Source organism: Microcaecilia unicolor, chromosome 1, assembly GCF_901765095.1.
Source record: "Microcaecilia unicolor chromosome 1, aMicUni1.1, whole genome shotgun sequence".
NCBI lineage: Eukaryota > Metazoa > Chordata > Amphibia > Gymnophiona > Siphonopidae > Microcaecilia > Microcaecilia unicolor.
Genome location: NC_044031.1, coordinates 34,560,215 through 34,582,734, shown reverse-complemented (window position 1 = coordinate 34,582,734; position 22,520 = coordinate 34,560,215). Strand labels below are relative to the sequence as shown.

Here is a 22,520-nt window from a genome sequence, read left to right as displayed (position 1 = left end):
AGCAGGGACGGGTAGGGAGGGAGGATGGGTTGAGTTGTATGGGGGTTTAAGAAAAGATAAAGCTATTGACTTTAAAGCACTGTTAAGTTGAGCATTGTTATAGCAACTGAGGTTATTTAGACCTTGTGGTCTCTGATGTTTTTGTTATATTGTCAAAATTAATAAAGAAAGTATAAAAAAAAATAAAGACCCGCACTTTCCACGCTGTAGAAGTTATACTCCTTCATGATCAAATCAGGCAGTTGGCAGTTTACCACAATACCAGCCATAAATAGGCAGTTACATCTGATGCAGTCTTGGTTGCAGCGTAGTTACATTCATTGTCAGTACTTGATTAAAACAACAATCCAACAATGGTGCAAAGTGAAAATATTTTACTCACTGTCAACGTTAAGGTGTCTTCCTCTCCCCCTCTGAGATACATGTAGAGCATATGATATCAATATATATAAATGGCGAGTGTCGTACTCACTCGCAAATGCGCAGTAGAGACCCTCTCTGCCCCGCCCCCGCGTCAATACGTGATGATGGGGGCGGAACAGAGAGGGTCTCTACTGCACATTTGCGAGGGACACCGCCGTCGCTAACGCTCCCCCCACCTGGAGTCGCCGCCGCCACCCACCTTCCACCCGGTCAGGCCCTCGCTCCGCTATTGAAACAGCGAGGGCACGCAGCACACAGCTCTGCTGAGCTGCCGTTGTCAGCCTTCCTTCTTCTTCTCTGCCTGTGTCCCGCCCTCGACGACGTTACGTCACATGAGGGCGGGACACAGGCAGAGAAGAAGAAGGCCGCCACGGCAGCTCAGCAGAGCTGTGTGCTGCGTGCCCTCGCTGTTTCAATAGCGGAGCAAGGCCCCGACCAGGTGGAAGGTGGGTGGCGACGGCTCCGGGGATGGGCAACTCGGAGGGGGAGTGGCAGTGGCGAACTCGGCGGCGGGGTGTGGGGCCTTTCAACCCCCCCCCCTTCCTATACTAGCCCGTTTTTACGGGCTGAACAGCTAGTAATTTGATATAAAATATGCCAGCTTGGTGTGTCCTTTTGCTGTTTTTGGGTCACAGATTTTACATACCTTGGAGCAGGTGTAAATGCCAACATCTAGGGCCCTGTTTACTAAGCTGCGCTAACCGTGTAGACGTCCATAATATTCCTAAGGGCGTCTACACGGTTAGCGCACGCTAAAAACGCTAGTGCACCTTGGTAAGCAGAGCCTCTAGATTTTTTAAAAAATAGCCTTGTATATCTCCATTGTAAAATTGAAAATAGACACATACATTTCTGGCCCACCCAAAATACAACCCCATCCTACCTCCTTGAAAATGTATGCCGCGGCTTTCAAACATGTAGCTTCCTAAATCACTGTGAGCCGTTGTCGTTTACATGTGTAAAAAATGCTAGTTCTACATGTAAAAAGCCACACAGTCCTTCTAAAATAACCTCCTTAGGCTTTTAGTGTGGCAGAAAATAGTGGATAAATATAACAACCTAACTTTTAAGAGCATAGCTTTGTTTAATATCATCCTCTATGTTGCTAAATAATCTCATGTCAGGATGTTTATGAATACTTCACATACCATTCAGGAAAACAGTAAAAATACAAGAAAAATAATTATTGTATTACCAAGCTCATTTAATTGTCTTCTTCCTACATTAATGCCCAATATTTACTTTTTTTATTATTTAAGAAAACAATAATCCCAGGAACAATACTGCAGAGCCACATCACTGGGTGCTGAGTGAGAATCTCAAGAGGAAAATAATGTTATTGAAAAGAGACAATGAGAATACATCTTCCTGTCCTGACTGGGGAACAAAGTGGAAGAACCAATGTATCTCAGAGAAAAAGCAAAGAAATTCAACAGGCGACACAACTCTGTGTGAGCAAAGTGGCAGTCATGTCACACATACATGGGAAGAGCAGAAAAACAGGACAACAGAACAAAGATGTATTTGTGACATGTGTGAGCTATTCTTCAGGGATTTTGTAACATTAAAACCACAGCAGGGATCTGACACTGAAGGGAGACCATCTACATGTACAAACTGTGGGAAAGGCTTCAGTCAAGAACTACAGGAACCACAAAACAGACAAACAGGACAGAGACCTTTTAGGTGTTCAGAGTGTGGGAAAGGTTTCAGTAGGAAGGAAAAACTAACGCACCTCCAGAAAATTAGTAAAGAAAGAAGAATGTTTACAAGTACAGAATATGTGAAAAATGTTCCTAATAAAGCAAACCTCACAAAATACAACAGAAGCTATAATGAGAGATCATATTCACGTCCTGGTTTTGATATAAGTTTCAACCAGGAAGCAAAATTTGACTCGGAAAAAAGACAGTTTTCAACTAATAACTGTAGAAAAAGCTTCCTCCAAAGGACAGCATTCGCAAAATACCAAAATCTTCAAGCGCTTGAAAGATCATTCCTATCTACTGAATGTGAAAAATACTTCAGTATGAACAAAGACCATTTAGAATACATGAAAATCCAGACACAAGGACAAAATATTCCACATATTGAATGTGGTAAAAACTTCAGTAAGAAAAATAAACCCACAGTCTACCAAAGAATCCACGCAGGAGTCAAACCATGTAGTAAGTGTTGTAAAAGCTTCAGCCAAAAAATTCACTCCATCAATCACCAGAAAATCCATAGCGAAATAAAAGCACATAAATGTACTGAGTGTGATAAAAGCTTCAGTCAAAAACATTATCTCGCAAACCACCAGAGAATCCACTCAGGAATCAAACCATATACATGTACTGAGTGTGGTAAAAGTTTCACAATTAAAAGAAGCCTCACAATCCACCAGATAATCCACACAGGAGTCAAACCATACAAATGTACTGAGTGTGATAAAAGCTTCAGTCAAAAACATCATCTCACAAACCACCAGAGAATCCACTCAGGAATCAAACCATATACCTGTACTGAGTGTGGTAAAAGCTTCATTCAAAAAAGTGATCTCAGAGTTCACCAGACAATCCACACAAGAATCAAACCATGGACATGTACTGAGTGTGGTAAAAGTTTCAAAATTAAAAGAAACCTCACCATCCACCAGATAATCCACACAGGAATCACACCATATACATGCACTGAGTGTGATAAAAGCTTCAGGCAAAAACGTTATCTCAGAAACCACCAGAAAAATCACACGGGAATCAAACCATATATATGTACTGAGTGTGGTAAAAGTTTTAGTCAAAAACATCATCTCACAAACCACCAGAGAATCCACTCGGGAATCAAACCGTATATATGTACTGAGTGTGGTAAAAGCTTCACTGAGAAAAATAAACTCATAATGCACCAGAGAATCCACTCGGGAATCAAACCGTATATATGTACTGAGTGTGGTAAAAGCTTCACTGAGAAAAATAAACTCATAATGCACCAGAGAATCCACACGGGAATCAAACCATATACCTGTACTGAGTGTGGTAAAAGCTTCATTCAAAAAAGTGATCTCAGAGTTCACCAGACAATCCACACAGGAATCAAACCATGGACATGTACTGAGTGTAGTAAAAGCTTCAGTCAAAAACGTTATCTCACAAACCACCAGAAAATCCACTCAGGAATCAAACCATATACATGTACTGAGTGTAGTAAAAGCTTCACTGAGAAAAACAAACTCATAATGCATCAGAGAATCCACACAGGAATCAAACCATACACATGTACTGAGTGTGGTAAAAGTTTCATAATTAAAAGAAGCCTCACAATCCACCAGATAATCCACACAGGAATCGCACCATATACATGTACTGAGTGTGGTAAAAGTTTCAACATTAAAAGAAACCTCACAATCCACCAGATAATCCACTCAGGAATCACACCATATAAATGTACTGAGTGTGATAAAAGTTTCAGTCAAAAACGTTATCTCAGAAACCACCAGAGAAACCACACAGGAACCAAACTGTATATATGTACTGAGTGTGGTAAAAGCTTCAATCAAGAACGTTATCTCACAAACCACCAGCGAATCCACTCAAGAATCAAACCATATCCATGTACTGAATGTAGTAAAAGCTTCACTGAGAAAAATAAACTCATAATGCACCAGAGAATCCACACAGGAATCAAACCATATACATGTACCGAGTGTGGTAAAAGCTTCATTCAAAAAAGTGATCTCGGAGTTCACCAGAGAATTCACACAGGAATCAAACCGTATTCATGTACTGAATGTGGTAAAAGTTTTACAATTAAAAGAAGCCTCACAATCCACCAGAGAATCCACACAAGAATCAAACCATACACATGTACTGAGTGTGGTAAAAGTTTCAACTTTAAAAGAAGCTTCACAATCCACCAGAGAATCCACACAGGAATCACAGCATAGACATGTAATGAGTGTGGTAAAAGCTTCATTGTGAAAATTAGTCTCACAATCCACCAGAGAATCCACTCAGGAATCAAACCATATGCATGTACCGAGTGTGATAAAAGCTTCCAAATAAAACAAGCCCTTACAATGCACCAGAGAATCCACACAGGAATCAAATCATATACATGTACTGAGTGTGGTAAAAGCTTCAATCAAGAACGTTATCTCACAATCCACCAGAGAATCCACGCAGGAATCAAACCATATACATTTATTTATTTGTTTGTTGCATTTGTATCCCACATGTTCCCACCTATTTGCAGGCTCAATGTGGCTTACATAGTACCGTCAAGGTGTTTGCCCAGTCAGTTGATAGCAAATACAAGGCTGTATAGTGATCGAATGAGATATATGTGGAGGGTCGGAAGGGATGAAGATTGTGTGTTGTCCAGTACGATCATTAGGCATGCTCTGTTTCTGGGTGAAGAGGTTTATGTAGGATCGTTGGGGTAGGCCTTTTTGAAGAGGTTGGTTTTTAGTGATTTCCTGAAGTTCAGGTGGTCATGGATTGTTTTTGCAGCTTTTGGGAGGCCATTCCATAGTTGTGCGCTTATGTAGTTGAAGCTGGATGCGTAAGTTGTTTTGTATTTCAGTCCTTTGCAATTTGGGTAGTGTAGGTTTAGGTATGATCTTGACGATCCGACTCTGTTTCTTATTGGTAGATCTATAAGGTCTATAATTTTGTGGAGTAAAGTGCAGATTTTGAAGATGATCCGTTCTTTGATTGGGAGCCAATGCAGCTTTTCTTGAAGGGGTTTGGCACTTTCAAAGCGTGTTTTGCTGAATATCAACCTGGCTGCTGTATTTTGGGTGGTCTGGAGTTTTTTTGTTAGTTGTTATTTGCATCCCGCGTAGATTCCATTGCAATAATCTGCATGACTTAGGACCATTGATTGAATTACGTTTCAAAAGGTTTCCCTTGGGAAGAAAGGTTTTAATCGTTTGAGCTTCCACATTGAATAGAACATTTTCTTTATTACAGAGTTTACTTGGCTCTCGAGAGTAAGGTTACGGTCAAGTGTGACGCCAAGTATTTTCAAGCTGTCTGAGATAGGGAGAGTGTGTCCTGGGCAGTGCTTTTTTTGTAGAAAAAAAGGTGCCGGTACTCATTATGGGCGGGGTCACCACATGGCCCCACCCCTATGATAACCACACCCACATTAGACACACCCCTTATACCAGCCATGGCGCATATAAACAGACATCATTGAAAATATACTAGTATAGGAGAAAAACAATAACGTGATTTTTTTTCATTATAAATCATTTCTGTAAGATGTTACAGCTCCAGTATACCCATTGCAAAATAAGACAGCAGATGTAAATTCTCAAATTGGACAAATTCCAAACACTAAAATTAAAATAAAATGATTTTTTTCTACCTTTGTTGTCTGGTGACTGTTTTCTATCCAAACTGGTCCAAGTGATTCTGCTGCACTCTATCTGTTCTCTTAACTCCATTTCCAGGGCTTCCTTTCCATTTATTTCTTTACTTTCCTCCTTTCTTCTTCCATGTCCAGCAATTCTCCCCTATCTCCTGCTCTGCTCTGCTCTCCATCCATTTCCAGCATTTCTCCTTCCTCCCTTGCCATCCCATCCATGTGCATCTCCTTCCTACCTTCCCTCCCCTCCATCCATGTCCAGCATGTCTCCTCTCTCCCCTGCCCTGCCCTCCTGTCCTCTTCTATCCAAGTCCAGCAATTCTCTCTTTCCTGCCTTCTCCTTCCATCCATGTCCAGCAATTCTCCATTCTCCTCTCTCCCCTGCCCAGCAATTCTCCATTCTCCCCTGCCATCCCATCCCCTCCATGCCCAACGATTCTCCTCTCTCCCCTGCCCTCCTCTCCTATCCCCTGCTATCCAAGTCTAGCAATTCTCTCTTCCCTGCCTTCTCCTCCCATCCATGTCCAGCAATTCTCCATTCTCCTCTCTCCCCTGCCCTGCCATCCAAGCCAATCCATGTCCAGAATGATTCTCCTCCCTCCCCTCCCCTCCATGTCCAGCGATTCTCTTTTGCCCCTATCCTCCCCCTCCCTTCCATGTCCAGTGACTCGCCCCAGCCTCCACCTGCCCCCGAGATCATTCAGCCCACTTGCCCCCCCCCCCACACACACACCCAGCCCCACTTTCCCACACACCCCCAGCCTGCTCCCTTCCGTTTGCTCCTGGCTGTGTTCCCTGCCTTACAAAACTTCGTTTCCCTGCATTCTCAGCGCGTCCCGCCCTCGAGGAAAGGAAATGACATCAGAGGAGGGTGGGACGTGCTGAGAATGCAGGGAAATGAAGCAACGCGATGCAAGGAGGTGAGTCTGCTTGCTATTTGCTTTCTTCAGTCTTCAGGCTGCCGGTTCGCGACTTCGGTAAAAAAGAAAAGTTTTGTAAGGCAGGGAACACAGCCAGGAGCAAACGGAAGGGAGCATGCTGGGGGGGGGTGTGGGCAAGTGGGGCTGGGGGTGTATGTGGGTAAAAAAGAAACGTTTTACAGCAGGGAGCGGGCAGGTGAGCCCCCGGACCCAGAAAAAAAGTGCTGGTATGCCGTACCGGCACAAACAAAGCACTGGTCCTGGGGTATTTATCGTTGTGGGTTTGTACTTGTTATGTTGAGAAGAGAGGATGAGGCAGTATGTTTGTTCAGTTTCAGTTGGAATGAGTTTGCCCAGGAGTCCATGATCAGGCCATCATTAATTTTATTGGTTATTTCTGTGAAGTCATGTCTGAAGGGGATGTAGATTGTAACATCATCTGCGTAAATGAACGGGTTGAGGCCTCGATTGGATAAGGACTGTGCCAGTGGAATCATCAGGGCCGGTCCAACCCGGTAAGCAGGGTAAGCACTGCTGAGGCTTTTGTTTTTCAGTATCTAATCTCTGCTGCTCATCTCAGTCTGGCTCCAAAGCGGGAGCTGTCGGCTCTCTGTCCCCTCCCCTCCCAAGCAGAGAAATATCCTCCTTGTGTTTGTCAGAGGACCTCAGGGCTCCAATTGAATCTGGCTCCGAAATAACTTGTGGGAGCTCAGCTAACCTCTGCCCCCTGCCCCTCACCTGGTGACAAGAAAGAAATCCTGAGGAGGCTCCAGCACAGGCACTCATCACTATGAGCTCAGGAGCTAAGCAGCAGCATAGTATTCTCTGCAGCCACCCCTTCAACACATTGGGACTGAGAGTGAAACCAGGAGCTGGAATCCAGCCCAGAGAGGGCTCAGAGACAGCACAGCAGAGCCTGAACCCTTGTTTTGTCAGAGACAGCATATTTCAATGAGCTGGCCTCCGGGGGAAGAAAATCATTCACGGAACCGCCTGCCGGGTAGGATAGGTTATGTATTAGCCTGTATTTGCCTGGGTCCTTCTTGGGTATGATTGCTAACGGGGATAGGATGAACTTTTCAAATGGACGATGGGAAAATGGGCCTGCCACCCTCCCCAGGTCTACTTCCTTAATGATGCGCACCCTAGCTTCGTGGTGCAGTCGCGTCACTGAGGGGGAGTTGCGCACTGTTCGATCGTGTCGCGCTCCTGTATAGGGGATTCTAAAACCAAAGGTAAATCCTTCCTCTATGATACGGGCGTCCTGTCTACGAGGGTATTTTACTAGCCATGGACGCATGCGGTCTAGGTTGATGGGTGAGGTGGCTTTATGTACACTTGGTTGTTTGTTGCTGGGCAGTAGGCCTGTCTGGGGCTTTCTTTGCACACTTATTGGCGGGATGCGGGGCTCCGCACGTGGCACAAGCGTGTCGGAATCTGCAATTTGGCGTGGAGCAAGCTGATCTATTGTAGCGCCAGCAAATCGGCTCGTGTGAATTCGCTGCTCTCCCTGCACTACTGAAACCCCCCCCGGCCAAAAGGGCCTGCTCTGCGCGTTCAAGACCATTCCTTTATTGGTCATGGTGCATAACCACAGGTCGACATCTTTTGTTCCCCACCCCAATGTGTCGTCCTCCTCCATTCTGTCCCTATATTCCTCATCATACTTTAACCATCTGTATCCCTCATAGTCCCTATATGCCTGCATGATGGTATGGGCGTAAGCCAGCATAGGGCTATATTGTGAGGGGTCCGCGTGCCCAGCGGCGTCTATAACTCGGAGGAAGGCCCAAACCCAGTTGAATAAGGATCTAGGTGTCCCCTTTGCCCTAGGAAATGCATTTTCTTTCCTGTCCTTGCTTCTTTTCTTACTCCTCTTCCTACCTTCTAGTATTTGAAACATGTCAAAAAATTTTTTATTCTTTATCTTTTTCCGGGTGGATTTGGGCACTAGTCTCCACAGGCGCGGTATGGTAGCCACCGGCGGGTGACTCTGAGGCCTGCCTCCGGACGCTTTTGCCTCTGCAGTTCTTCTTCCTCTGAGGAGGATGAGGAAGAAGAGGTAGAGGACTCGGTGCTACTCTCACTGCTGGAGTCTCTCCTTCTACTCTTTTTCTTTCCCTTCCTTTTCTTCTTCTTATCTTTCTTTCCTGCTCTGGGTTTTATATTACTTGTAGGTGTGCTCCTACTCCCACTGTCATCTTCCCTTTCGGTTCGAGGGCCTTGCCACCCCATGTTCCCTGCGCTATAATCCTCTATCCAATCCACCCCCTCCCCCTCGTTCATATATACATTATCATCGCATTGTGTAAGTGTGCTGCTGGACGTACCTGCGGGTTCAGAGTTCAGCGGATAGTTCCAGTGGTTGTTTCCTGGCATGCCTCGCGGCTCTCCTGCGCTGTTGCGTTTGGAGTCTGGATTGGGATTGCCTGCGGGCTGATTGCCTTTGAGAGTAGGTGGCTTTGTTGGCATTGATGTAGGGCGTCTTGGCAGGCCAGGGGTCGGACCATACCGTGGCCATGCTCCGCAGCAATGATGTTGTTGCGGGTAACCCCAACCTTGGGCGCATGTCGATGATGTTGCCGTCCAGCTCTGGTACTGTGGAGGGTCCGGCCAAACACCAGGCGAAGTAGGCCCCGAAGTGTAGTTCGCGTTGCTTGGTGCCTCGGTTGCTTTCAGGGAGGATTGCTGGGTATTCTTCCGGCATCCTTTGTTTTTCGTTGTAGCCTTCTTCGCTGTTACCGCTCCTTTCTTTTGCCCTTTTCCTTTGCATACCGGGGTCTTTGATCGTGTAGTAGTTGCTGAAGTACTGTCTTCATTCCCGGCATGTGTCGTGGCTACCTCTTGCTGAACAGGAGGTGCGTCGGTTCCCTGCTCCATTTCGTGTTCGGATCCTCTGCCATTCTCAGAGCTCTTTTCGGCTTCCATCCTGCCCAGGACGGTGAAGTATCAGGGAGGCGCGAGAATGACCTAAACAACTTAAAAGATAGTATGTAGTGATGCCTTCCTCAAAATTTTATTTATTTATTTATTTTGCATTTATAGTAGAACTTGTCTCCTCTGCTAGAGAAGCTTCTTAAATCTGCCATTTATTGGCCAATGTGGCTGCCACACATATACCCTCCAGTATGGAAGACTAAAATGGTTGCTATACATCTATCCCCCTTATGGCTGACCAAGATGGCCACCCTGTACAGGGGGCTGATATTGGTATCTTCACAATATTATGGACTTACAAGGATGGTCGACCACACTTCTTACCTGAAGGCTTCCCAAATAGGGGTTTATTTTTATTACATTTGTATCCCGTGCTTTCCCATTCATGGCAGGCTCAATGGGGCAATGAAGGGTTAAGTGACTTGCCAAGAGTCACAAGGAGCTGCCTGTGCCTGAGGTGCCTATGCCCTTATGGGCTGACAAAGATGGCCGCCCCCTATACCCAACCAAGATGGCTGCCGGCCCTTTTAAAATGCCTCCTATGCCCTTCAGACTGACCAAGATGGCCACCCCATGCCCTACCAAGATGGCCACCGTCCCTTTTACAATCCCATAACCAATGAGGGAATTGCATGCATATCGTGGTGCCTGGCCCTAGAGGGGAGCTGGGAGTCTCGCACAGGCCGCGTATTGTCCTCCGCACCCAGGAATTAATGTGCCCTACCGCGATGGCGAAGGGAAAGGCTGATACAAAGGTTCTAAAACTTTTGCTTTATTTATATTTGACGCGGCGAGATAGTCTGAGTTCAACTCTTCTACACATGTGGCTATTTCCTTTCCCAGCTTGTGTAGCATCATATTCATCTCTTGCTTAGGAGTAAGCCTCATATTCACTATGGCATCCTTGAAATTGGATTTCCATTTGTATAACGCTCAGGGTGGTCATTGAACTGGGTGAGCTCTGCACTCCCCAGATCTTTGTGGGCTGCATACTCTGCTAGCTCATCTCTTGCTGTGGTTTCAGATTGAGCAGTTGACACCACTGCTGGTTGGCTGGCTTCTGGAGCCCGATGAGAAGTGTGGCTGACCAGCTTCCTCTTGTTTAGGCCAAGGGAGTTCCGCCGATATCCTCCTTGAGAGCGACTGCTCAGGTCTGTCTTGCCCTCACCCTGTGTTAAGGCCCAGAATCTGTGGTTGAAATGAAGCATCTCCATTAGCGCATTTTTCTGGAACAAGTGCCAGCTGAAGTGCATCAATGTGTACATGCATGTGGATCACTGTGATGGCAACCTGTCTCCATGGCGCGCTTTGCCTTGGGCTTGCTTCTTTCAGGTAAATTAGACTCTGATGAAAATAGATTTGGTTCCTCAGGATCTGAGAGCTCTTCTGATTCAAACTGCTTCAGTTTGCTAGTAGGTGGTGGAGTATGTGCTGTCACATAAGTTTTGGTTCGGAGTCTTCAGAGGTGAAGTATCTAAGTTGATTCTTTCTATCATTCTGACCCTCAGCAGCTTCGAAGACCTTGGCCTTTTCCGCAAGTGCAGCTACTTCTTTCTCTTGCTGGAATGCCTCTATCATAATGTCCAGCTCAGCCTTTTTGCGTGCAGCCTCCACCTCCATCTCAGCCCATTTTAGCTTCAGGGTTGTTTTTTGTTCAATGTGGTGACGGCGAGATTTGGCAGCCTCTGCCATCGCCCATGCCTGAATGGCAGCTGAGCTAGCTGTCGATTGGTTGGAGTGGTTTGTTGCATGTGACCTGGAGGATCTTGAGGTTTTGGACGTATGCTTAGAAGAGTGAGAGCACAGGGAGATGCTGTCTTGTGGATCTACAGTTGCATTCACTGCTTTCTTTACAGCCTTTATTACTTCAGCTGTATGCTTCCTGTCTATGGCTCTTTGAAATTCCCTTTTCAAAAGACTCTGATCTGTATTTGTCTCATCTAAAAACTGGCAGTACTCTTCTGCCTTTTTGCTGATCGAGGAGACAAAGCAGATCAGTCAGTAATACAAATCAATCTTTATTATAGGGTAAACACTAGTGCTGTCCAATTCACGATTCAAATTGATTCTTCGATTCATTTTGGATGACTCAATTTGAATCGATTCGTTTTGGAAAAAAATCAGGAGTCCTGATTCGGGATTTCCCCACCTCCCTCCCTCTCACCTGCTGTCACCCAAGCCACTGTTTTCCTCCCTCCCACTGTCACCCAAGCTGCTGTCACTGCTTCCCTCTAGGGCTGGCATGTGGGGGGGGGGGGGGGGGGCGCCGAGCTCTGAAGGATGCCACAAGCCATGCTTACAGCCGCTCAGGCGGCTCACCTGTAGGCAACTCCCGGATCCCACCTGTTCGCCCTCAGCTCCCTGAGTACATAAGTACATAAGTATTGCCATACTGGGACAGACCAAAGGTCAATGAAGTCCAGCATCCTGTTTCCAACAGTGGCCAATCCAGGTCACAAATACCTGGCAAGATCCCAAAAAAGTTCAAAACATTTTATGCTGCTTATCCCAGAAATAGTGGATTTTCCCAATTTAATAATGGTCTATGGACTTTTCCTTTAGGAAGCTGTCCAAACCTTTTTTAAACTCTGTTAAGCTAACCACCTTTACAACATTCTCTGGCAATGAATTCCAGAGTTTAATTACACGCTGAGTGAAGAAAAAGTTTCTCAGATTCGTTTTAAATTTACTACTTTGTAGCGTCATTGCATGCCCCCTAGTCCTAGTATTTTTGGAAAGCATAAACGGACGCTTCACGTCTCCCCGTTCCACTCCACTCATTATTTTATAGACCTCTATCATATCTCAGCTGCTCTTTCGTTCCTGCCGTCCTGGGGGGGGGGGGGGGGGTAAATCTTTTACTTCAAGTCGTGGCGGCGGCAGTGAAACTAACAGGCTCGTCTCTAGCCTTCCTGTCCCTCTGAGTGTCCCTCAGTGTCCCACCCTCGGGAAAAGGGGAAATTACATCAGAGGAAGGCGGGACACTGAGAGGGAAGGGAAGGCTAGAGATGAGCCTGCTGGTTTCACTGCAGCCACCACTGTGACTTGAGGTAAAATAAAAGATTTAAACCCCCAGGACAGCAGGAACAAGGAGGATTGTCGGGGGAGAAGAGGGTGGGCAGGTGGGGCTAGGGTTGGAACTGGAACTTGAGGGCTGAAAAGGGGGGCAGGTGGGGGCTGGGGCGAGTCACTGTACATGGATGGGAGGGGAGAGCAGGGGAGAGAGGAGAAATCGCTGGATGTGGAGGGAAGGGCAGAGGAGACATCGCTGGACATGGATTGATGGAGGGGGCAGGGGAGAGAGGAGAATTGCTTGATATGGATGGATGGAGGAGAGGGCAGGGGAGAGAGGAGAGTTGCTGGGTTTTGATGGCTAGATGGATGGAGGGGAGAGGAGAGTTGCCGGACATGGATGGATGTAGAGCAGGGCAGGGGAGAGAGGAGAGTTGCTGGACATGGATGGAGGGAGGGGAGGGCAGGAGAGAGAGGAGAGTTGCTGGACATGGATGGAGGGGAGGAGAGGGAAGGGGAGAGAGGAGAGTTGCTGGACATGGATGGAGGGAGGAGGGCAGGAGAGAGAGGAGAGTTGCTGGACATGGATGGATGGAGGGAGGGCAGGAGAAATTCTGGACATGGATGGAGGGGAGGGAAGACAGGAAGGAGATGCACATGGAGGGGAGGGGAGAGAGGAGAAATGCTGGACATGGATGGGAAGTGAGGATAGGGGCAAAGGAGAATCGGTAGACATGGATGGATGGGAGGGAGGGCAGAGGAGACTCACTGGACATGGATGGGAAGGGAGGGAAGGTGAGAGAGGAGAAATCTCTGGACATGGATGGGAGGGGGAGGGCAGAGGTGAGTCGCTGGACATGGATGGGAGGGGATGATAGGGGCAATCGCTGGACATGGAGTGGAGGACAGAGAAGAGAGGAGAAATGTTAGACGGATAGAGGGGAGGAAAGACAGGAAGGAGATGCACATGGATGGAGTGGGGGGGGGGGGAGAGAGGAGAAATGCTGGACATGGAGGGAAGGAAAGAGAAAGGAAGTGAGATGAACATGAATGTAACAAGTCTAAAGCTGTTTCAGTTGGATAGGCAGTGCCTTAAAAGGAGGAGGAGAAAAGAAATAACAATTGAATATCACTAAAACAGCTTCACAAATGATTGTAGCTAGTAGAAACAGTTCTTCAATTGCTGCTGCCTTTTTTTTAACCCTTTGTGATACAATATTTGCATGTGGGCCTCACTATTTCAATCTAGTTAAATGGAAAAACCAAATTTTTTTTAAAGAATTGAATCGTACCCAATCGAAAATTTTTCAGCTGAATCGGACAGCACTAGTAAACACCCCAATGAAAAATGCCTGACACAGGTTGTGTTTCACCCAAAGGGCTGCATCAGGGGCTCTAAAATAAGGTCTTCATTCACAGCAAATGTTAAAAAGTACATGCCCTAGTTGCCACTAAATCTAGTAAATGGACAAAGAACTAAGGCACAATAGCAGGCAAAAAAACAACAACAGTATACAGACTTCATCAGAGATAAAATCACACTCCAGAGAATGACAGCATGTAACCACACTCTGTGGAAGTCGGGGTATCATATGAAATCCCCCGAGGAAGTTGAGCGGTGAAATGGATCCCCGTTGGGATTACTCAGGACTATCCGATTGCCTCAAATTGCCTTAAAGCTGTTTAGCAACATATTTTATGCTCTATACGGAAGCAGAAATTGAACATGTCATAATGTTATTTAATGACAAGAACTATTTTCATCAAAAATTTTATCATAAAATGAATAAACTGTTTTGGTTGGGGGGGGGGGGGGGTTCTGACCGATGATAGAAGCTGTGAACTGTGGTTTGAATGTTATGATATTTCACGGTGGAGACATTCTATTGACACCACAGTCATCTAGGTCTTTTCCCCCACCATTCCATTGTGGCATTTAATTATAGTAAGTTGGCTATTCACTCTTTATTTTTGATTGATATTCTTTATATTAAACATCACCAGCACTGGATCTGCACGGTCTAAGCCTTCATAATTGCACCTCCAACAACAGAAGCACAAAGCCTGTCCAAAGTCACAGGACATGTATTCCATATTGGACAAATTCAATATTTGTAATAACAATATCCTGTAAGCCATCATTATGTATAGGCAAATATGCCAAAGGCATTGGGTATTGCAGCTGTGTATTATATGAGAGTTGTATGTTATGTGTTGCAGCTGTGTGTCACATGATGGCTGTTTATGCCTCTCTGTATGTCATATAAAGAGACAAAAGACCTGATGGGTGGGAGACCTCCTAGCCTGAGTAAGATGTTAATCAGGACTTGGACTCTTTCCAACCTGTGCTTTGTATTATAGGCTGCTTTATATATACTAGCCGTTAAGCCCGTTAAAACGGGCGTTTTTTTTTTTAATTTCACCTCCATGTGCAGCAACTGTGCTCTGTCCTCTGCTCTTCCCCCATGTCCAGCAACCGTCCTCTGTCCCCTGCCCTCCCCTCCATCGATTAATGAAAAAAAAGAAATTAAATAACGGGGGGAAACATTTAATAAATGATTTTTACAGTACACTTTTATATACAATGTTTTTTGTGTACACAGAATTTGATCCTTGGATCAATTTTCCTTGTTCTGATGTCTGATTAACTAACACTTTAACGTCTGAAGCCTTTCTGACTCTTGAAAAGGCAACATATAGTTGTCCATGGCTAAATACAGGGTTGGGTAGGTATATTCCTACCTTGTCTAATGTCTGCCCTTGTGATTTATTAATAGTTATTGCAAATGCAAGGTTTAAACGGGAATTGACGCCTTTGTAGTTGGAATGGCAGTCCAGAATCAGTAATAAGATCTGTTCGTGGAAGGAATACTGTTTCACCTTGTGCACTGCCAGTTATGACTTTAGCCAGTATTAAGTTTGGTTTTAAGTCGGTAACAATCAGTCTTGTTCCATTGCAAAGACCTCTTTTAGTATTTAGATTCCTCAATAGCATAATAATTGCTCCCTTTTTGATTTTCAATGTATGAGGGGCAGTGCCTGAAGGATGTAATGTGTGAAGGAATTCAATTGGGTATTTGCTGACATCATCACCATGCTCACTGATGAGTTTGTCTGAACTGAGGTAAACATTTTCTTCCTCTTTCAGCTTACTCAGAACTTGTAGATTGATTTAATTGACATGTTCATTTTTGGGGGATAAAATAGCTCTTCTTGAGTATGTTTCAATATTTTTTGATGACAATGTTGTTCCAAATATATCCGTAATAATATCCTCAGCATGAATCTGGATCTTGTGCAGTCATCAAGTTCTTAATGTATTCATTTGTAGTTATAGGCGGTAAATGTATAGACCCTTTATTGCAGCAAACATTAAACTTCTTATCTGTTGGTCTCTCATTTTTAAAGTGTTTTGCATGACAATGTTCACAGATTTCGCAAAAGTTGCCAAGGCTGCTACTGTTTATATTTTTTTCCTGAAACTCTTGTAATGTTCTTAAAGCTTTGTGTCTTGTCATTTGAAGGTCCATTAAGTGTTTGTTGATTCTTGATTGTTGACGTGTCTTTCTTCATGTTTTTGTAGTTCACTGCGATGTTTTCTGTAATTGCGTACTCTTTCCTTTTCTGCATGTTTTTGTGTTTCTGTTTTATTTTCATGTCTAATTCTATCTCTTTGAGCTTTCCTCCTCTTCAATTCTAAATCATGAGCTGCCTGCTCAGTTCCTGTGGTGTCTATTTTTCGTCGTGGCATATTAGTTGTTTTAGGTTGCTTTTTTAATAGTAGTGTTTCTGTTTTGTTACAGTCCTTTTCTTGTTCTGATTTGTCACAGTAGTTCAAATCAGTTGTAATGTTGTTGTAGCTGAGTGTGTGTGAGAGAGAGAGTGTTAGAGAAAGTGTGTGTCTGTGTGAGAGTGAGGTGGTAGTATTCCTTGTCACAGTGGAGGGTCAATGGTTTGATGTTTTTTTTCTGTTGTCTGGCACCCCTCCTTGTAATATTTTGTGTGTGTGTGTGTGGTAGACAAAGTGTGCAGTGTGAAAGTGTGTGTGTGTCTGTGTGAGTGAGAGACAGAGTGTGTATGTGTATTAGAGAGTGAGTGTTAGTTGCTCCTTGTAGCCGGTGTTTGTGGGCTTTGAAAAGTGAGTTTGTGTGTGTCAGTGAGCTGCTAGGACTCCCTGTCACAGTGGAGGGGGTCACTGGCTCGTTATAGCGAGTTATTTTAGGGTACAAATTAGTGCTTTTTTTTCACTTGCCTGCCCCCACCCCTTTTTGTAATATTGTGTGTGTGTGAGTCAGCGAGTGATAAAGTGTGTCTCTCTGGGAAACAGACAGAGAGCATGAGAGTGAGGTGTCAGAGTGGAGTGGGTCAGTTGGTCCTTATGGGTTTTTTTTGTTTAGGTTAAAATCAGTGCTCGTTGTTGTTTCGCCTGCCCCCACCCCTTCTTCTAACATTGTGTGTGTGTGTGTGTGCTTGGGTGAGAGAGTGAGTGAGAGAGAAAGTGTGTCTTTCTGGGAAAGAGACAGAGCATGAGGTTTAGTCTGAATCAGGAGTGTATTCCTGTAGTTAAAATATTGGGCAATAAAATTTATAAAATACTTGGAGCATATTAGATTCCTTTAAGTATGGATCCTCAGGTTAATGGCTATTTTCAAAAGATCTTTCTATAAACTGTAACAATTACATTTAATTCCTTCTAATTTTTTTCAACAACATTTTAGAATATTAGTTCAATCTACCATTTTCCATCCATCTATGTAAGCCGCATTGTACCTGCTTTTGTGGGAAAGTGCGGGGTATAAATGTAATAAATAATAATGAGAGTGAGCTGTCACAGTGGTGGTGGTTAGTGGCTCCTTATATCCATTTGTTGCAAGGTGCAAATCAGGGTTTTGTTTTTATTTGCCTTCCCCCACCCCTTCGTTTAATATTGTGTGTGTGCCAGTGTGTGAGAATGAAAGAGAAAGTGTTTTATGTGGGAAATTGACAGTGAGTGTGAGAGTGAGCTGCTAGTGTGTGTGTGTGTGTGAGTGAGTGAGAGAGTGCTAGTGAGCTGTTAGTACTCCCTGTCTCAGTGGATGTTCAGTGTCACCTTGTAGTCAGTTGTTGTTGCTGTGTGTCATTGGAGGTTCAGTGTCTCCTTGTAGGCAGTTGTTGGAGCAGTTTGAAAGGCAGGCTCGTTTTGCAGTCTCCTGCTGGTCTCTTCCCCCCCCCCCCCCCCATACATGTTGTTGTTGTTCCGCCCCTTCTGCTGACTGGTGCTGTTCAGTGAGCCAAAGGGGCGTGACAGGTATGCCTTTGCTTGCAGCAAAACAGGATGCGCGCGTGTGTGTGTGTGTGTGTGTGTGCAGCGAGTGAATGCACGTGCTTACTTTTTGCTGTTGGCCTCCTGAACAGTTTTGGATCCCTGCTTGGTTTCTGGTGGTTCTCTTCTCTCCTGCATTAGTTTCTCGTCCGCCAGGTCTCCGCATTGGCTCCTCCCCAGATGGTAGCGGTTCTGGCCATTGGTTATCTTTGTTCCACAGTTCCTCCCTCTGCTGCTATCCTAGTTCTTGTCCAGTCTCCCCCTCCCTACCCCCTCTGATGTCCACGCCCCCTCCTGTCCTGCCCCCTGCTCCGATTTCCATGCCCATGTCCAACAACAGACCTCCTTCCTGTTGTCTGAGTGAAAATAGTAGTGGTCCTGCTGTCCCTCCCTAGAGCCTGCCATTTCCCAGCGATTTACACTGCTGCTCCCCATGCGATTTCCAGGGCTCCTCCCTCTGCTCCTATCCTTGTGCTTGTCCATCCTCCCTCCCTCCCCCAGGGATGTCCACGCCCCCTCCTTCGCCCCTCTCCCTCCGATTTTCACCAACTGTCCTCTGTTCCTGACTTGTTCTGTGTGTGTGTACTGCATCACCCTTGTCTCCCTCCCTCCTCCACCGTCCCTCCCGTTGCCGAGTTCCATGCCCTCCTCCGTAGTTGCAGATTTGTTGTGCACCTCCGATGTACATGGCTCCTCCCCCTCAGATTTGCACGCCCCCTCCATGCCATGTCGAACAACAGACAGCCTGCCATTTGAGAGCGATTTCCACGGCTCCTCCCTCTGCTCCTATCCTTGTGCTTGTCCATCCTCCCTCCCTCCCCCACGGATGTCCACGCCCCCTCCTTCGCACCTCTCTGTCCGATTTCCACCAACTGTCCTCTGTCCTGTGTTCCTGACTTGTTCTGTGTGTGTGTACTGCATGACCCTTTCCCTCCTCCACCGTCCCTCCCGTTGCCGAGTTCCATGCCCTCCTCCGTAGTTGCAGATTTGTTGTGCACCTCTGATGTACATAGCTCCTCCCCCTCCGATTTCCACGCCCCCTTCTTCCCTCCCTATTGGCTGCATTACGTCCAGAACAGGAGCTGCTGGTGGAGGCGGGGCTTGGAGTGTTGCTCCTTGGTTCTGTGTCTACTGCGCATTTGTAGGTGAGTACGGTCACTCGCAATTTATATGTTTGATTACTGATATCCTTCAAAGAGACAATAAAGAACTGAGTTGTGGCTAACTGTGCAGTGTGGTCTGGAAATTGTGTAATCCCTCACAAGGGTGAGCTGTGGGCAAGTGTAGGATAGGTGCACTGGCCCATAGCTGCCCTTACAGTTCCTAAAAAACCAATGGACTGCATTAGGGACTTATAGCCCATTTAGTTATGTTTAAACAAAATAGATCTGCATGAAACCAAATGAGAAATTAGGCCTTACCTGCTTTCCTTTAGTCCCTCCGGACCGGCCCAGTGACTGACTGATGGGATGTGCACGACTTCCAGCAGGTGGAGACTGAGACTTCTTGTTATGATTCTGCTGGCTTGGCAGGGAGAGAGGGGGGACGTCTCTTCTGATTGGCTGCCAGGGTTTGTGCTGACGTCTGTGAGTCTACTTAAGCCTGCGTGTTACTCCCTGCCTTGCTTTGGCATTACTCACACTCTTGTGGTGACTTGAAAGCCGCAGCTCTTGGTCAGAACGTGCTCTGTGCTCTGACTTTGATCTGAGTTCCCTGTTCAGGGATTTCTTTCCTTTCCATTTGTTTGTGTTAGCTGAGGGCAGCGTGTGTGTGTTTAATTAGTTCCCTTGCCTCCAGCTGGGCTTCCCTTCGCTGGCTGCTACTCTCTGTGGGAAGCCAGCTGCTTGTTCCTCAGTGGGGGCTGGGCTTTGTTCAGCTTTCGTTTCAGCTAGGCTGCTTGTCTGAGAGCCTCCTCTCTGGTTGTTTGTTTACTCTAAGGATTTCTCTTCCCAGTGTCCGGGTCTGCTGGCTCTACAAGCTTAACCCTTTGTGTTCTGGTTGCCTCTGTCTGCTGTGGGTTTGGGGCAAAGGCTTTCTGCCTTCCTTTTGTGTCTGGTTCCTCTGGCTTCTGCCTGGGGATTCCTAACCCTTTTGGGGGTTGCTGTGTTAGTTTCCCTGCCCTGCGCTAGTCCCCGGGGTGGGCATGGCCCGCTCTGGTTCTTTGGTTTCTCCCTCTGCCCTATCGCTGGTGTTCAGCGCGTATCTGACATTTTGGGGTCCCGGGGGGCCCTCTGGGTTCTTTCACCCCCCCCCCCCCGTGTGTGTCTGGGTTGCTGTTCGGCCGTGAGGCCCGCATGAGTGGCTCTGTGTGCGTGGGTTCCAGTTCGGCCGCGGGGCCCGCCTGTTTGCCTATTTCCCTTCTTCCTGAAGGACTGCGGGGAGGGATAGCTTAGGGGTATTGTGTAGCTGGGGTGTGTGGTGGTGGGTGGGTGGGTCTCCCCTTGGCCTGGGTCGACGCCCCGCTGGCCTTGGCCAGGGCCCAAGGGCTCACGACAAACCCAACTAATTACACTTCTGACTCATCAGAGATAGCCAATAAGAGCCACTGCCAGATAGTAGAGTCCGGCTAAATGGCAGATGACGTTTAATGTGAGCAAGTGCAAGGTGATGCATGTGGGAAAAAAGAACCCAAATTATAGCTACGTCATGCGAGGTTCCATGTTAGGAGTTACGGACCAAGAAAGGGATCTGGGTGTCATCGTCAATAATACACTGAAACCTTCTGCTCAGTGTGCTGCTGCGGCTAGGAAAGTGAATAGAATGTTGGGTATTATTAGGAAAGGTATGGAAAACAGGTGTGAGGATGTTATAATGCCGTTGTATCGCTTCATGGTGCGACCGCACCTTGAGTATTGTGTTCAATTCTGGTCGCCGCATCTCAAGAAAGATAGTAGAATTGGAAAAGGTGCAGCGAAGGGCAACTAAAATGATAGCAGGTATGGGACGATTTCCCTATGAAGAAAGACTAAGGAGGCTACGGCTTTTCAGCTTGGAGAAAAGACGGCTGAGGGGAGACATGATAGAGGTATATAAAATAATGAGTGGAGTGGAACAGGTGGATGTGAAGTGTCCACGTTTTCCAAAAATACTAGGACTAGGGGGCATGCGATGAAACTACAGTGTAGTAAATTTAAAACGAATCGGAGAAAATTTTTCTTCACCCAACACGTAATTAAACTCTGGAATTCATTGCCGGAGAACGTGGTGAAGGCAGTTAGCTTGGCAGAGTTTAAAAAGGGGGTTAGATGGTTTCCTAAAGGACAAGTCTATAAACCACTACTAAATGGACTTAGGAAAAATCCACAATTCCAGGAATAACATGTACATAAGTACATATAAGTACATAAGTAGTGCCATACTGGGAAAGACCAAAGGTCCATCTAGCCCAGCATCCTGTCACCGACAGTGGCCAATCCAGGTCAAGGGCACCTGGCACGCTCCCCAAACGTAAAAACATTCCAGACAAGTTATACCTAAAAATGAGGAATTTTTCCAGTCCATTTAATAGCGGTCTATGGACTTGTCCTTTAGGAATCTATCTAACCCCTTTTTAAACTCCGTCAAGCTAACCGCCCGTACCACGTTCTCCGGCAATGAATTCCAGAGTCTAATTACACGTTGGGTGAAGAAAAATTTTCTCCGATTCGTTTTAAATTTACCACACTGTAGCTTCAACTCATGCCCTCTAGTCCTAGTATTTTTGGATAGCGTGAACAGTCGCTTCACATCCACCCGATCCATTCCACTCATTATTTTATACACTTCTATCATATCTCCCCTCAGCCGTCTCTTCTCCAAGCTGAAAAGCCCTAGCCTTCTCAGCCTCTCTTCATAGGAAAATCGTCCCATCCCCACTATCATTTTCGTCGCCCTTCGCTGTACCTTTTCCAATTCTACTATATCTTTTTTGAGATACGGAGACCAGTACTGAACACAATACTCCAGGTGCGGTCGCACCATGGAGCGATACAACGGCATTATAACATCCGCACACCTGGACTCCATACCCTTCCTAATAACACCCAACATTCTATTCGCTTTCCTAGCCGCAGCAGCACACTGAGCAGAAGGTTTCAGCGTATCATCGACGATGACACCCAGATCCCTTTCTTGATCCGTAACTCCTAACGCGGAACCTTGCAAGACGTAGCTATAATTCGGGTTCCTCTTACCCACATGCATCACTTTGTATAGAATGTTTGTACGTTTGGGAAGCTTGCCAGGTGCCCTTGGCCTGGATTGGCCGCTGTCGTGGACAGGATGCTGGGCTCGATGGACCCTTGGTCTTTTCCCAGTGTGGCATTACTTATGTACAGTAGCAAAGCAGAAGAAAAGAAAACAACCTTATACATTCTGTGCACCCGGGAACCTGAGCAGCCAGAGACATCAGGCTAATGAAAGGCCTGTGTAATATACCGAAGGTACTGCACTCTCCACAGGCACCAAAGTATAACAAAGGAACAAACTTGTGTTTTTTTTTTTTAATTTTTTTTAACAATAAGGAAGCATAGAATGACAGCGCAGCTCTCCTGAAAGGATCAACAGGCTAAATACAACTATAGAAACACACTGTG

At 46.0% G+C, this 22,520-nt stretch overlaps 1 protein-coding gene across 1 annotated transcript in view; it reads left to right on the top strand.

Moving 5' to 3' along the window:
- LOC115464629 (zinc finger protein 271-like) overlaps nucleotides 1-4,514 on the top strand; it is a 72,529-nt gene extending 68,015 nt beyond the window's left edge. The window contains exon 6 of the mRNA XM_030194993.1: nucleotides 1,683-4,514. Within this exon, the coding sequence (XP_030050853.1) occupies nucleotides 1,683-4,348 (2,666 nt within the window). The 3' untranslated portion in view covers nucleotides 4,349-4,514. The remainder of the gene's footprint in view (nucleotides 1-1,682) is intronic.
- Nucleotides 4,515-22,520: the final 18,006 nt, after the last annotated feature.